Genomic DNA, 14167 nt, shown 5'->3' with positions numbered 1-14167 from the left:
TTGTAATAACCTGTATTGGAAAAGAATCTGAAAATAACATATATAGATACATGTATATGTATAACTGAATCACTTTGCTGTACGCCCAAAAGTAACACAACCTGGTAAATCAACTATACTTCAATAAAAAGTAAAAAATAATAATTTCAGATATGAAGGCCACAGGAAAATGGTTTCAAATATGAAGGAACTCAGGAAATACTGATGCCCTCCCTTCTGAGCCATTTTGGCAAAAGATCACAAAGTGATGAAATTCAGCCAGAAGATCACAAAGTGAAGAAATGAACCAAAATACAAATCTTAGGGATGGAAAAGCTATGGTAATAGGACTGGGGGTGAGCATCACATCCATTTTCATAAATAGTTAAGACTAAACAACTGGGGGAATTATGACTGGAGAACAGCGTGTGTTATAGACACAAATGAAGTAAAAATAATGTAAACATTGTCAAGGAGTAGGTGGAGGTACGATAGTGCTAATCATCTCATCCTTTCACGGGCGGCTGTCAAACATCTGAAACTGTCTAAAACTGAAATAGGTCATTAAAATATTTTAATGTCTCAATCCCCTTAATTATTTTCATAAACTCCTTTTTAGCTTTAGGAGGATATTTTAGGAATTAATTTTTCCTGTGGCAAAGAAACAATTATTTGAAATTCAGCAATTCCTTCAGCTTCCTTTCAGTTTTCTTTTCTTCTGTGAAATTTAAATAAAATCAGGCTTAATGCTTTATTTTTAAATAGCATGTAGAATATAGTCTCATTCTTTTAAAATTACTCATGCCTGTCTGTCCATCCTTCCTGCCTGTGTATCTGCATAAAGAAATGTCCATTACAATCATCACCTGGTGTTAATACTAATTATTTTTAGTTGGTGGAATTTTGGACAGTTTGTTGCTTTCTTCTATGTATTTTTCTTTTTCCTTATTTTTGAATAATGAGCATGTATCATTTTAACAAAATGGATAAGGTCATTATTTAGAAAGGACAGATGAGAGTGGGAGAAACTTTATAACATGTAAGAATAAGTATTGATATTCATAATAAAGAACTTCTACAAAATAATAGGAAAAAGGCAAAACACTCAGTTAAAAAATTGGGATGATATGAGTAGGTAACTCATAGAAGAATATATACAAATGTCCAATAAATATATAAAATGCATAATCACACTAGAAATCAAGGAAAAGCAAATTAAAATGAGAGTTTTTTTTAACCTCTGTCACTAAAGACTGGTAATAATTAAAAAGGAATGATAATATCCAGTGTGGGGGAGGGTTTCTGGGAATGGGACTCTTACACACTTTTGGTGGGAATATAAATTGAGAAGGCTTTTTTGGAGGGCGATTTGGCACTGTTTTCCAAAATTTAAAACACATATTCCTCTGATCTAGTAAATCCACTTTCTCAGAAGTCCTAGCCTAGAGAAACATTCTCAGAGATGCCCATGAATATCTGTCTGAGGATGTTCATTTAGCTTTTTTTGGCAGTAGTGAAAAAACAAATAGGGTGACCCTGAACTGTGGAAAACTCCATATTATGAACATGGTGGTTAGCATGTACTGGTAAGGAAAGGTCTATACGATGTATTTATTACTAGGTGAAAAACAGAACAGCAAATAATAGAATGATCTCAATTATGTAACCATAAAAAGTTGTGTATTTGTGAGATGTAGGTATGTAAATGCAGAAAAAGGACTGCAAAGGTACATACCAAGCTTAGCAGTGGCTCACTCTGGGGAGGGGAGTGGGATTGGGGGATAGCGTGAAGGGAGACTTTTTGTGTTTTATTCCATATGGCTTTGTGTTGTGTGAATCTTTTGCAATGAGAATGTATTCATAATATACTTTTTTTTTTTTTAATTTGAAGAAAGTGGGGGTAGATGAGCTTAAAGGCCCATAACCTGATAGTATGGTTTAGATAAAGCTGGGGCTGGGACACAAAGTGGAGCTGGTGTCAAAGGGCCATGAGGCTAGGGGAAGGGGGGAAGTGGGGGATGTTTTGTGCTTTACGCAGACCTGTGCCACACCGAGTAACAAGCAGATGTTCTTGTGAAACATGCCAACTGCAGGGTTTATATTCTGAAATTCCCCTCTCTTTGGTATGGTTTAGCTGTGTATTTGAGTTGACTATGAATGAGGAACTCTATAGGTTGGTTAAAGGATACTCTTAGAGAAGATGGGAGGGGTGGGCCTTAGGATTGCAGCATTTCGTGGAAATATCTTTTACTCCACTTAAAAAAGATATATTTTATATCTATATAGATTTATATAGATTATTTATATAAATTATGGATCATAGTTTTGAAAATTATTCTGTAATGTGCTAGCCAGAATTGGTCAAGGGGCCATGCTTGGTTTGGCTTTAATATTCAAGCTAGAGACTTTTTGCTGGAGAAGAACACCTTAGAGATGAAGGCCACTGTTCTTTTACAGTGCTTCCTGGTTCTGTAGAGGGGAGTTTCACATTTTAGAGAACTGTGTCATATCTGAGCTTCTACTGTCAAGGGTACAGTTTTGCCTTCAAGGGAAGTGCCATGTGTCTGAAATAAGAATCAGCCCTGAGAAGGACTAATAACCCTCTTTTATGTTCCTCTTAGGGCATCAATTGAAGAGAAATATGGCAAAGATCTGCTCAGCCTCTCTAGGAAAAAGCCATGTGGACAGTCTGAGACCAAGTAGGTGCCACATTTCTTTCTGGTTTCTAGGTTGGCTGATACCACTCAGGAGCCCCCATCACTTAAGCAGGCAGAGCTGGCCAGTAGGGTGAAGTGTGTTGGGTGAAAAAAATTTTTAATTTTTTTTTTATTTCCAGTTGTGAAAAATATATAAAAAAATAGAAAGAAAGCTAAAATGAATTATGAAGCATAACCCATTATTAATATTTTCTAAATTTTCCTTGAAGACCTTTCCTATGTATACTTTTTATAGGTAGAATTATACATAATTTTATGCTAGAAGTTTAATAGAGAGGGTATTCTTGTTTTATTTATATGTATATATATGTGTGTGTATGTGTGTGTGTGTGTATAAACCACACCCATAGTTTGTGATAGCTACAAGAGACTCTCTTTGCACTATTTCATAGTCCTCATGACCAGTGTGAGATTTCTTTACCACAATTATTTATTCTTCCATCATTCATTGAATACTCTGAGGGTACAAAGATGGCCAGACACAGTGCCTACTTTAGAAACACACTCCCTCGTATACACGGCTGGCTTCATGGGCAGTCATATAGGATCTCACACACAGATAGGCTTCATAATTGGTTTAATGCTCTTTGCTGTCACTATTTGAAATTCTTAGTGATTTATAAACAAGGGGTCCTACATTTTCATTTTGCAGTGGACCTCACAAATTATGTAGCCAGTCCTACTCACATGGAAATTTCTAAATTCCTTCTCTAGCATAGCATACTGAGGAAGACTAGGGGGAAATTGTTTAGGCAGACCTTTGAAGATCTCTGCAGATATAATCACACCTCATGCTGACATGCACACTGCTTTGGCTGTGCTGTAGACAGCTGCAGAGACAAGCTGAGGTCTGTGTCCCCTCAGAGGTAGTACTGAGAGCAGACAAGACATTGCCCTTCCCCTTCTCTTCTGTTGATCCTAAGACACACACACACACACACACACACACACACACACACTCACTCATCCCAGACTACAAAGTACTGGATTATTGAGGAGGAGGAAAACATTGGGAGATATTTAAAATATTAACAGTTACATAAACCTTAAAAACTTGTTACCCTCAGACATAGGACATTAGTACAAGGAGAATTTATTGATTATATTCTATATATTTTTGATGTTTTAAATGAAAAAATTTAAAACACACTGAAAAGTAAAAAGACAAATGTAATGAATGGCTGTGAATCCATTACCCAGATTTAACAATTATTCATACTTGTCATATTTTCTTAATGTAGTTTTCTGGTGGATTTAAACCTGGAGTCAGCTATTTTTCCAAATATTTCTCCAGGTTTTCCTTTCATGATTAATCATATTTAGAGATGAAACTCTGAGTTCTAGTGTTGGTCATTGTCACAGAGGTGTCACTGTTTCTAGGCTCTTTCAGGGGACAGATTTTAAAAGCCTGAGTTCATATTAATATTTCCAATTCTAATTAACTTTACAGTTCACTTAACTTCTTTCATTTTATATTTATTTCCTCTTGCACTGAAAAATCTTGGTTCCTGACAATATTAGCAGAATTATTTGCTTTATATGACAATATATAGTAAAATGTTTCAAAATAATAATATTAAACTGCTACTAACAATAAAACTTCTGAATGAAACTTAACATTTCTTTGCAGTTCTTTTTGCAGTTCTTCTTGACCTTATATCCCACTAAGAACGCTGTGTTCTAAGGTCATATAAAATACTATTTTCTCTGTGTGACTATGTAAACAGTTTTATATATAGTTAAGTTTGTTTGTTTTCAATTTTAAGGATTATTTTCTTTTCCTGCTTGGTTTAGTTTCTTTTTTGAATATGTAAAACATTTCTATGTTCGAGGTCAGAATTGCATAGAATTAGGTAGGTTTCACTGTCATTCAAGGAGGCTTTAGATACTTTCAAGGAAGATTAGTGGGTCAGTTGATCCAAAAACTTGTTTATTGGGCTTCCCTGGTGGCGCAGTGGTTGAGAGTCCGCCTGCCGATGCAGGGGACACGGGTTTGTGCCCCGGTCTGGGAAGATCCCACATGCCGCGGAGCGGCTGGGCCCGTGAGCCATGGCTGCTGAGCCTGCGCGTCCGGAGCCTGTGCTCCGCAACGGGAGAGGCCACAACAGTGAGAGGCCCGCGTACCACAAAAAAAAAAAAAAAAAAAAAAAAAAACTTGTTTATTCATAGAGAAGCATAAGCCATTTGGGAAGATATCCAAAAAAATTTTAGGTGATGTGATGGAAAATAGCCATGTTCTCTCACATAGTACTTCTTGAAAAATATATTTGGCAGAATGAGTCTGATCCAAAGTGATATTTCTTGCACATTTGACTTAAACTTGGTAAATTCATTAAGAGACTATAGCGCCATTCTCTTCTGTGACGAAAGCCCGTCAGTTTTCCTTCTAAGAATTCCTCAGAGAGGAAGGTGCAACAGGATGTGAGACCTGGGGACTGTGTTTCCAAGGTGGAAGTGAAAGGCCATTCAGGTACTACTGTTTTTGTCACCTCCAGGATGATCTTTAGGAAGGTGCCCTAGATGAGAGTGCACAACTCTGTTTGTCCAGGGACTCAATAGGATTTTTTTACCTCATTGACCACTTGGAGAGACTTCTGCTTTCTGATGGGCCCTGTTAGGGTTTAAGGTCAAAGTGCTTATTAAAAGGTGGCAGAATATTTTCTTTTCCCACAGTTAAGGAGAACACCAGGGAGAAGAGGGCATGGACGTTGCGAGAACACCATCCCCAAGGTTCAGATTCTATCCTCAGATTGTCGTCACGTTTTGGACATGGGAAACAGCAATAAAGTGATGGTGTGGGACAACAAAGCTGATGACAAACCAAAGGGAGTTTGGGGCTGCTATGTTAGTGGCATTTTAGGCAGTCACTTAGGGTGGGAGAAAAATTTTAGACCCTGAACAGACTTTATCTCTAAGTCACTTTCCAACTCCACAACTCACTATGGGGAAGACTTCCAGTTGTATCTGCAGCCATAGCCATCTTTCTCTCTCGCTAATTCCAGTCAAAAGTCTGCTCTCCAGTGGGGCTCAGTCATCCTTCTGGGCCACTTGTGCATTTGTTTGGATATGGACACTTTTCTAGTGCATTGCATTCCTTGAAAAATTGTATCATAAGATGGATAAAGTGTATGGAGACTGTGCAGTTATGTTTTTTTGCTCAGTGTGTTTGTAATAACTGGGAATGTTTACGTGAGAAAAGGCAGGGAGAAATAAGAACGCTTTGTTTTGGGACAAATAAACAGAGTGAGAAAAATGAGGTGTAGCTAAAAGAAGGGCCCAGCTGGAAGATACAAGGGTTATTAGTTTGCAAAATAGCAGAACTTGCCACCTACATGTATACAAATAGAATATGATCCATGATCCCATGCTGTTGTGGCTAGGGGCTGGGGGACCATGATTTCACTAAGTCCCATTCCTTCTTGAGTGGCTGGAGTGAGCCCAGTGAGATATGCTTCCATGAAGACGGCAGTGAGCAACAAAATCCCCAGGGCCACTTCACCTTAAAAGGAGGCTTTTTTTTTTTTTTTTTTTTTGCGGTACGCGAGCCTCTCACTGTTGTGGCCTCTGCTGTTGCGGAGCACAGGCTCCGGACGCGCAGGCTCAGCAGCCATGGCTCACGGGCCCAGCCGCTCCGCGGCATGTGGGATCCTCCCGGACCAGGGCACGAACCCGTGTCCCCTGCATCGGCAGGTGGACTCTCAACCACTGCGCCACCAGGGAAGCCCTAAAAGGAGGCTTATTAAGGAAGTGTAGGATGGGGGTGAACTAAAACCATGGGCAAGGGCGAGCTATAAGGGAGGAGGAGCCATGGGTTATGAGGGAGAGGAGGGGGGAGACTGAGAGAAGGTACGAGAAATGAGTTATGGTCTTCTCCACAGAAACTGTGAGGTAAGAAATGTGTCTTGTTTTAAGCTGCTAAATTTGTGGTAGTTTGTACATCAGTGGTAGAACATTAAATCAATGTGTTTAATGTCTGTCTCCTCTGTTAAGACTCTTAAGTCTGGGACAATATCTGTCTTGTACTGTTGAATCACCAACATCTGATGCAATGCCTTGGCCCATAGTTTATGTGCAGTAAGTATGTGTTGATTGAAGAATGGATGAAAAAGGAGGTGATCAGGAGCCACAGTTTGAATCCTTCCTTTATGTATTCATATTTCTAATTACCATACTTTAAAGAATGACTGGTATTCTTATGAGAAAGGGACCATAACTCCCATATTATTGTTGGGAGAAATGAAGCATAAAGAATTTTGGCATCTGGCTCCACCCAGGTGGACACTGAAGCATTTATGATGCTTGTGCCTGGGACTGAAAGGGTAAGAGAGAGGAAACTGGGCTGAAGAAGTCTTGATCTTTTGGTGTCTTCTCAAGCTCCCAGGCAAAGATCAGACCATAGGCTATCAGTTAAGATGAGGACTGGGAGAAACATACAATGGCATTATAATAAGGTTATACAGCCAATTTCCAGAACTGAAACTATATATGTGCTTTTCTTTTAAGCACCCTGAAGCGGGCCCTTGACGCCTTCAAGCTGCGTAAGTGATTCTTTAAAAATGTATTTGCTGTCTTTGGCAAGCTCCGTGTCTGTCATCAAAGGTGGGTTTTAATTTGAACAGCAATCTCATACTGGGTGAAAAAAAAAAATCAGAGCAACTCCTAAGGTGAGGAATAGCCCTTCAGAATTGAAATGAGCTGGAGAACCGTCCACACTTGCACGTTATGATGTACATTTGACTTACTTAGGGCAGGGGTTCTCGCACTGGAAACTCAGGGTGAGACCCTGGCACTGATCTTCCGGGGGTCCTGTCCAGTTCTAGTATTCCCTGGGCCTGTTACTCAGAATTTAAGACTTTAAGTCCTTCTGTTCTTCATGCTTCCAAGCTAAGGACTTTAATGTGGCACAGTATGTGCTTAACATGTTTCTGTAGCTAGTTGAGTGGTTCTAGACATCTTTCCATTTCAGTTCATGCAGATCTGTCTCACTCTTACATTTAAAATATTTTTATTCACCAAAATGCCACATTTCCTCCAGAAAGGTGATACTGATTTTTTCCCCATGCTTGCCAATACCAAGAATCTTTACACTTTAAAAATTTTGCCAAACTGAAAGGTAAAAAGTGATAGTTTTCAGGGTTTTAAAGCTTTGTGTTTTTTCAGTAGTTTTAAGGCTGAATACATTTTCAAATGTTTACTGGCTAATTGGCCAATCTTTTTAAAAATTTCATGTTTTTTAACCATTTAAAAAATACTGGAATATATATATTTATTTTGATTTGTGAAAGCCCTTTGTTACATAAATTGCAAATATTTTTTTCCAGTTTGTCATGTACCTTCCAACCTTGTTCAAGGTTATTTGACACATACACAAGTTTAAAATTTTTTCTTAGGTCAGATCTGTCAGTCTTTCTAGCTTTAATGCCATCTTCAATTTGTTTTCTTAGAACAAGAAAGATAAGCATTTCGGTTTTTCTATTAAAAAAGTAAGCCATGCTTATTACAAAGAAAATAAAGGGAAAAACACCAATAATCTTTCTATCCAGAGATAAATTTCTTACGGGCTCATGAGGTGTTAGAGATGGAAAGAACCTTAGAGTCATGTAATGAGAAATAGGATTGAATTTGAAATTGTAGTGGGTTTAGTAATGTGTGCTAGCATGCAAGCTCCATGAGCTTCTCCCTGGCCCTGGGCATACACTAGGTTAGTAGCAGTTAGTGGTAGGAAGCTAAGCTAAAGGTTTGCCAGCTTGGTCTTGGTGGCCAGGGCAATGCTGGACACATGGAGGGGCTCAATAAATGTTGGTGACCAAGTGAAGCAGGTTAACTTTACCACTTGCCCTAGCATTTTGTATGTATTTTAACTTTCTGTATAGTTTCTTTGGTTTGAATTCAGACATGTGTAGATCTTGTTTATTTTTTTAAATGCTTTTTGCAGAAGTAGACAGTGTGGCACAAAGTCACATTCAGCTTGCACAGACTCTAAGAGAAGAGGCCAAGAAGATGGAAGAATTCAGGGAAAAGCAAAAGTTGCAGCGAAAAAAGGTTGGGTTTACGTATGTGTTAAGATGTTGCCATTCTTCCAGCAAAAAATTCCAGACTTGTTTGTTCATTAAACTCCTTGACCCACTTCCTACCCTCAAGCACCCACACTCTCCTTTTAACCTATGAGATTATTTACTGGGAACCATACGGGCATTCAGTCTAGATGGTGATGCCTCTGTGCCCATTTGCACGTTAGGGCAGTTCTTTTTTAATTGTTGTAAGAGTCAGGGATCCAGCCTGCTTTCCTCTTCTTTTTATATCTGCTGCCACTGTTTAAACTATGACTGGAAAGGGGAACCCTTCTGTCTTCATAAGGGTCTAGCATGTGCTACCAAGGTGGTAGGTTCTCAGACTACACTCCTCCTCCTGGACAAGGCAGTAAGGGGAGGATAAGAAGTGGAGGGGACCCATGTTTCCCCTGGAGACCATAATGTCGTCCAACCATCCTATTTTACAAATAGGGAAACTGAGGCCCTGGGAAATTCAAGTCTTTTTGGCCTCAAAGCAGATGTTTACAGGCTCTTTTTCATTGATAGGATTTATTCTGGCCAATTATATGGAAGGAGATGGGAGTGAACAAGAGTTAATAAAACTGGTAAACATTTGGGAAGTTATAGGCATCAAGAAAAGAAGTCCAGGGCTTCCCTGGTGGCGCAGTGGTTGAGAGTCCGCCTGCCGATGCAGGGGACACAGGTTCGTGCCCCGGTCCGGGAAGATCCCACATGCCGCGGAGCGGCTGGGCCCGTGAGCCATGGCCGCTGAGCCTGTGCGTCCGGAGCCTGTGCTCCGCAACGGGAGAGGCCACAACAGTGAGAGGCCCGCGTACCGCAAAAAAAAAAAAAAAAAAAAAAAAAGAAGTCCAGATTTATATTAAAGTGTTCCTCAGACTAGACCACTGTTCTGACTTCCTTCTGTTTTGTTCCTAAAAGACTTGTACATTCAGGTTGGCCTGGCAGCCAGATAGGGCCCTTCCAGAACTTTTACATTTAAGTAATTAATTAATTAAATTTGTTGGCCACACCAGAAGCACGGAGTCTTAACCTCTGGACTGCCAGGGAAGTCCCCAGAACTTTTTTTAACATCTGGTCTCCAGGGTTGGAATGAACTTCACGTGAGGGATAAGCTCTTCCCTATTTGGCATCCGAACATTCCCACCCGGGTCTCTCCAGACAGCTCTGCATGGACTTTTTGGACATCTTTCTTCATCTTGGCCCTTTACTGTCTGGAAGTCTGCAGTGTGTATTCAGTAAACAGCTGGCTCTACCCCTACCTCAATCTCAGCAACTTTGCCTGTGGTTCTAAATCAGAGTCTAATTCCAGCTTCCTTGGTGGCCACTTGGCATTCAGAGTGGGTGGCAGTATCTTAAGAGCCTGACTGCCTTACATATATTGACCTTTTATGAGCCGCTCTTACTGCTATACCTCTTATAGGAAGGAAGGGTAGAAACCAACCATTAAGGAACACCATGTCAGGTGTTTTCACACAAACTCAAGCTTCATGTGTGAGGCTTGAGGGGGTGCATCTGACCTAAAGTACTTTTCAGAGAAAAAAATAATATGTGTATTACACCCATCTACTGGACGGTCAAACTCTTTTTGGCTGACATTGCCAGCCCTACCTGCCTCTCCAAAGGATTTACAATTTTTCAGAAGCAAAATGCCTTAGACAACCAGAGTCTGTGCACACATGATTTCCCCTAAGAGGAGAAGAGGGTCATTTCCTCACATTCTTAAGTGCCCTCGGTTGCCTTAGTTATTTCAGGGAGAGTTTTGTTAATTTTGCAAGGCTTCTGAAACTTCCCTTCCTAGCAGGTTACAAAGACCAAGTTCTCGCAGCTAGAAGAACTGTTCTGAATTCTCTTAAGCAACAGAGGCGCCTGGGCTCATTCCACCACTGTCATCCAAGTTCCCTATATTGTGTGCTCTCAAGAGCAGGAAAACACTTTCTGAGCTTTCTTTGCAGAGTCCGAAGTTCATTAATAAATTTGTAATTACTTGTGTCGCAATGAACTCTGGGTTGTTCCACTTCTGTATCAATACCTTTTTTTTTTTTTTAAAAGCAGACTTTTGGAGAAAATGTGTTAGTGTTAACTTCTAGTTTTCACTGGTCAAACCCTGCATGTGCTGGTCTCTCACTTCTTGGAAATTAAGCCATTTCCAGGAAATCCATCAGTTAGTTTCTTTTAGCAAACTGGGACGGGGGAGGTGCAGATGGAATGGCTGGTAGAAGTTTTGGTGAACTCACTTACAGAACTACTGTTTTCTGAGGGTGGTAACCAATGCGGCCATGGCCATCTCTCCCCCACAGCATAGAGCATGGCTAGAGAGACTGACGTGACAGTAAATCATGACAAAGTGTGATGAGCCTTAACAGGTAGGGAACTGAAGGTGCCAGCTGAACATGCAGCGGGGACACTTAACCTAATTTATAGGTCTGGGGAGGCCTTCTGGAGGCAGCGACCTTGAAGCTAAAGCCAGCAGAGTGAAAGGCAGTGTGGATGAAGGCAGAGTGGGAGGAGTCTCTCATCCCTGGAGGTTGGCAGGCAGGGAGGCATCTTCGGAGCCACTCTCAGGAGGCTTGACATTTTAGGTGCTGGAGTTCCTTCCCAGCCCAGAACGTCCTAAGCCTGACAAAGGCAGCATGTGGTCAGCCATTCTCTCCTTTGGTGCCCATATTAAGATAGGGACGATCACAGCAGAATGTTCTGCCTGTGTTGAGAGCAGTCTCCAAAGGGAACCTCTTTGGTCATGCAGGTTGTCACTTCCAGTTTTCAGAGTACAGTCTGAATGTATGTAGGCAGACAAACAGACCACTCAGCAGCTCTGTCAGTAATTTACTGTAGGGTCACTTGGGTCATTTATAAAATCTCTTCTTCCTTTTCCCCTCCCTCTTGCATCTCCCCACTTGATAGCATAGAGGATTGTGTTTTTGCACTATTTTGTGTTAGTGATAACAAAACATAATCAAATTTCTACTGGAGTTGGTCTAAGCAGAAAGAATGAGTCCTAGAAGAAAAACTTCCCCAAGGAGTCCTTAAAGAGGGGACTTCCCTGGCAGTCCAGTGGTTAAGACTCTGCACTTCTACTGCAGGGGACACGGGTTCAATGCCTGCTTGGGAAACTAAGATCCCACGTGCATGGTGCGGTCAAAAAAAAAAAAAAAAAAAGGAGTCCTGAAAGAGAACTCGTGACTTTCTGGGGTCACCATGAATAGGCCACCCTACAAGTGAGTATGGACATGAGGAGACTTAAATCAAGGTAGTACAGCAGACAGAGCTGGACTGGGTGTCACTGAGTGGCCTTGAGCAGTATCACCTCATGGGCCCTGGGGATCATACCTGTCAGATGAGAGCTGGACTGCTGCTTTCTAAGATCCTGCCGACATACAAGTGCCAGGAATCTTTGAAGGCAGAGAGAAGAATGGTATGAAGTAGAACTTTGTAGACATGCGAGAGGTGCTTGAAGCAGGTGTTATGTAGAACTTGGAGATAAGGAGGCCTGGCTTGGGCCATAAACTATAAATTAATAGCAGCTCCTGAACTGGAAGAATGGCAGTGTGTATATTCAGAGTAGAAAGGACGACGGATGGACCAACATTGCTAATTGATCTGCTCTGTGGAGCCTGGGAAAATCAGGGTTTATTATTATGAATAAACCCTGCCCCTCCTGGCAGAGGCACATAGATGCTCACGTGAGCCACACAGCTCCCTGTCTTGGATGGCAGGGAGCTGCCCATGAGTCTTTCCCTGTTGGGTCACATTGGAGCCCTGTCTGTTCTCCATGTACTTGGAGCCTCCTTGGGACCATTAGTTACCTCCTGGTCCCTCAATTTCAGCTGGGCTGGAAGATGACTGTTCTGTTCCCCGAGGGTCCCTTGGGGCTTCCCCAAGGGAGTTTCGTGTATTCCACAAAGTTCATATTTGAAGTGAGACCATCCCAAACCTTCCATCCAGATATCTTGAAAATCCATCCATGTTTGTGTGCTATTGTAACAGACAAAAACTTAGTTTTCCAGAAGAAAGAGAAATCTTTTAATTTCATTTTCAACATTATTTTGGATTATATAATTTTGTACAAGAGCAATGCCATAGCTCATTTTGAATTATTGCATTTCTTGGGCTTTTATATACCCATTTGGTTTTAAAGAGCTATCATAAGGATAATGATAGTTTTGGATAATGGTTAGGAACAAGGGCACAGGAGTCTGGCTGTGCCCAAATCCCAGCTCTGCTACTTGTTGAGAGTATTACCTTGGGTGAGTTAATCCATCTCAGTTTACTGTCAAGAAAATGGAGATGAGTACTCACAGTTGTTGTGATGCATGAAAGTTGCTTAGCACATAATAGTGCTTAATAAATGGGAGCAACTATTATGTCTGAGAGCTACATTTTTATTATTAGCTCCATTATTTTGACTAAAAAAGTATTAACATCACAGCCACAGCAAAGAAGTTGCTCCCAAGTGAACTTGAAGAGTAGCTTACCTTTCCTGGATTAGATGGGGTAAAGAGTAGGGGAACAGCTTCTTTTAGCTGTCCCACAAGCATTTCTTCCCTTCATACTGCTTGGGCTCTTTGCTGGTGAAGGACTTGCCATTGACAGATGCCACAGAAGTGAATGTTTCTGAGTCTTTAACTGTGCTGACATAGGCTTACAGAATAAAGAGTCCTTTTTAAAATATAAATGGTGCTTTAACAAAGTTTTAAAATCCCTTTTTGAAACCTAAGTTCCTTGATTCCAGATTTACTGATGAGGATACTCTAAGATGATCAGTGATTCTCAATACTGGCTAGTGGCCACCCAGGTTCAAAGGTGGGCAAATTGTTCAGCTTTTCTGTACTGCAGTCTCCTTACTTGTGAAATGGGAGTAATAATAAATAGCACATCTACCCTCTGGGTTGTGTGAGGACTAATTGAGATAAGCCACGTTGAACCCTCAGCCCTCAAGTTAAGCTGCTGTTAACAGTTGGTTTTGATTATTAATAGTGCCTGTTCTCTCTGCACAGACGGAGCTTATAATGGATGCTGCCCATAAACAAAAGAGCTTACAATTCAAGAAAACCATGGATGTGAGTCTCACTATGTTGCCTTTTTTTTTTTTTTGTAATGGTGATATTTTCTGATATCCTGTGCTATGTATCAACATATTCCTGAAAATAACATTAGTGCAGTGTTTTAGAGAAAACAGCCTTTGGTGGTTTGACTTTCTATTTAAGGCCTTGGTAAGGTTGAGGATGAAATCAGACAGAAGAAATACAATGATGTTATCTTTCTGGCAACCTGGGAAGGTATAGCAAGTCAACTTAAATATTTCAGACCAGGGCATGTATACTTTATGATGTCTTTTATCTTGCTGGGTTTCAGCTTCTTCCCTGTTAAGACTGTTTTGAATCTTGATTTCTTACCTATTTTTATTGAGTTTTAAGATAT

The 14167-nt window shown here is 40.6% G+C and overlaps 1 protein-coding gene across 1 annotated transcript in view; it reads left to right on the top strand.

Annotated features, from left to right (window-relative positions):
* The window catches only part of PSTPIP2 (proline-serine-threonine phosphatase interacting protein 2), an 82260-nt gene that overhangs the window by 53725 nt on the left and 14368 nt on the right, over nucleotides 1–14167 (top strand). The window contains exons 3-6 of the mRNA XM_060118632.1: nucleotides 2601–2678; nucleotides 7200–7234; nucleotides 8632–8738; nucleotides 13744–13806. Of these exons, the coding sequence (XP_059974615.1) occupies nucleotides 2601–2678; nucleotides 7200–7234; nucleotides 8632–8738; nucleotides 13744–13806 (283 nt within the window). The remainder of the gene's footprint in view (nucleotides 1–2600; nucleotides 2679–7199; nucleotides 7235–8631; nucleotides 8739–13743; nucleotides 13807–14167) is intronic.

This window comes from Mesoplodon densirostris, chromosome 15, assembly GCF_025265405.1.
Source record: "Mesoplodon densirostris isolate mMesDen1 chromosome 15, mMesDen1 primary haplotype, whole genome shotgun sequence".
NCBI classification, from domain to species: domain Eukaryota; kingdom Metazoa; phylum Chordata; class Mammalia; order Artiodactyla; family Ziphiidae; genus Mesoplodon; species Mesoplodon densirostris.
Note: the sequence above shows the minus strand (reverse complement) of the source record. Positions and strands in the feature narration are given on the sequence as shown.